Source organism: Orycteropus afer, unplaced genomic scaffold (genome assembly GCF_000298275.1).
Source record: "Orycteropus afer afer isolate SDZICR_OR568_19922 unplaced genomic scaffold, OryAfe1.0 scaffold00689, whole genome shotgun sequence".
NCBI lineage: Eukaryota > Metazoa > Chordata > Mammalia > Tubulidentata > Orycteropodidae > Orycteropus > Orycteropus afer.
This window is the reverse complement of record NW_006922276.1, coordinates 515872-517792: the sequence shown is the minus strand read 5'-3', so window position 1 is coordinate 517792 and position 1921 is coordinate 515872. Positions and strand designations below refer to the sequence as shown.

General features: G+C 51.3%; 1 protein-coding gene across 1 annotated transcript in view; it reads right to left on the bottom strand.

The window, feature by feature from the left end:
* VSTM1 (V-set and transmembrane domain containing 1) overlaps window positions 1-1320 on the bottom strand; it is a 7572-nt gene extending 6252 nt beyond the window's left edge. The window contains exon 1 of the mRNA XM_042783124.1: window positions 1287-1320. Within this exon, the coding sequence (XP_042639058.1) occupies window positions 1287-1320 (34 nt within the window). The remainder of the gene's footprint in view (window positions 1-1286) is intronic.
* Window positions 1321-1921: the final 601 nt, after the last annotated feature.

Genomic DNA, 1921 nt, shown 5'->3' with positions numbered 1-1921 from the left:
AGGGTCTCCAAGGCTGTCCATCTTTATGGAAGCAGACTGCTTCATCTTTCTCCCATAGAGCGGCTGTTGGGTTCAAACTGCTCACCTTTTGGTTAGCAGCTGAATGCTTAACTACTGTGCCACCAGGGCTCCTTGAGTCTGTTTATACTATGTTCAAATTGAGGGTGGTTACAATCTGTCTATAAACATGGCTGGCCAAGAAATTTCTCTCATCTTCATCATCCTCAGACAGAGCCCCTGTCTGTCTGCTTTGTGCCCAAACCAGAGCTTCCTGTCCTGTAGGCCTTGAACTCCTGCCCTCCTAATATTCCAGTCCCTGGAGAGGACATTATGCTCCGTAGAGCAGAGTGTCAACATAAAAGAGCGAGATCCTGAGTGAGATGGAGGAACACGGTGGCTGCCACAGTGGGCTCAGGGCAAGGCCCACGAGGATAGCAGCAAACCCAACATGCTTCATTCTGTTACAAAAGGCCGCTATGAGTCAGAGCCAACTTGAAGGCCCCTAACCACAACCACATTCTAATGGAATATTTATGGCAAGACTGTGGTATTTGGGGGTACCGACTTGGAGACCCCATGCCAGGAGTGCATATAGAGCCACCACCCAACTGTCAAGGTCTTCGTGGTGTTGTGATATCAAGCAGTTTTCAGCAGAGCTTGCAAACTAAGACGGGATAGGAAGAAAGGCTGATACTACGTGAAGATGGCGTGTCACGGTAGCTCTCCGAATCTCTGATTTGCATGTCTGTGTGAGGCCCAGAATTCCCATGTGCGAAGCCCACGGACCACGACACATGTTGTGTTAGCTGCTGTCGAGTCAGGCCCCGATTCATGGATCTAGTGGGTAGACCAGAGATGCCACCACCCACTGTGCAGTGCAGAGGACAGCCCCAAACATAGAGTTATTGTCATTAGCGCCATCTCCCTGACCGGTTGTAAGATTTTCATTGTTAGGTTTTCAAAGATCACCCATCCTAGTCTAGTCTGTCTTCGTCTGGAAGCACCGCTGAAACCTCTTTGGCCTCACAGCAACGCACGAGCCGCCTCTTGACGGATGGGCAATGGCTGTGCGTGAGGTGCCCTGGCTGAGAATTGAACCCAGACCTCCTGCATGGAAGGCCCGAATCCCACCCCTGAGCCGTTGCTGCCCCCACGCTCTGACATGCTCCGTATCTAACACGCAGAAGTCATCATTTCTACACCGGCCATGTTACCCACTTACCTCCCATTCCACCATGCATTTTCTCACCAACCCCAACCCCTTTGTCCACGTCCCAGCCACTCACCGAGGCAGAGCAGCGATAGGAATTCTGTGAGCATAGTATCCCTTCTGAACCCGAACCCTGTCTTCAGCTTTGCAGATCAAAGGAGGAAGCAGGGCTGTGGGGACGGCGGTTCTGTGAGCGCCCACTTTGGAATGTGCAGGTAGTTCAGCTCTGACCCTGTGGGTCTCTGCACTACCTGGGGCACGGTTTCCTCCTTACAACGGACTCAGGAAGCATGAAGCCATCGATGACAACATCTTCCCCTTAACACATGACCTCAGTGTGTGCGGCACCACCCACCCTGACTTCTGTCCTGCCCAAGACATTGTTTTAAATACTTTTCATTTGGAAATAGTTGGCGTGGTTGGTTGCCCATGAGTCCACTCCGGCTCCTGTCAGTGCCATGTGTGAAAAGCAGAACTGCTCTGTAGGATTGTCAAGACCTTTTGGGAGCAAGTTGTGAGGTCTGTCTCCTGAGGCACTTCCAGTTGAGTTTGAACCGCCAACCTTTTGGCTAGCAGCTGAGTGCTCAATGACTGGCACCACTAGGGACTCACAAGAAGTTTTGAAAACAGTGCCGCGAGGTCCTGTGTACCATATCTCAGTTTCCCCCAATGCACCTGACTGTAATTCACTATCAAAACCAGGAAATTGAG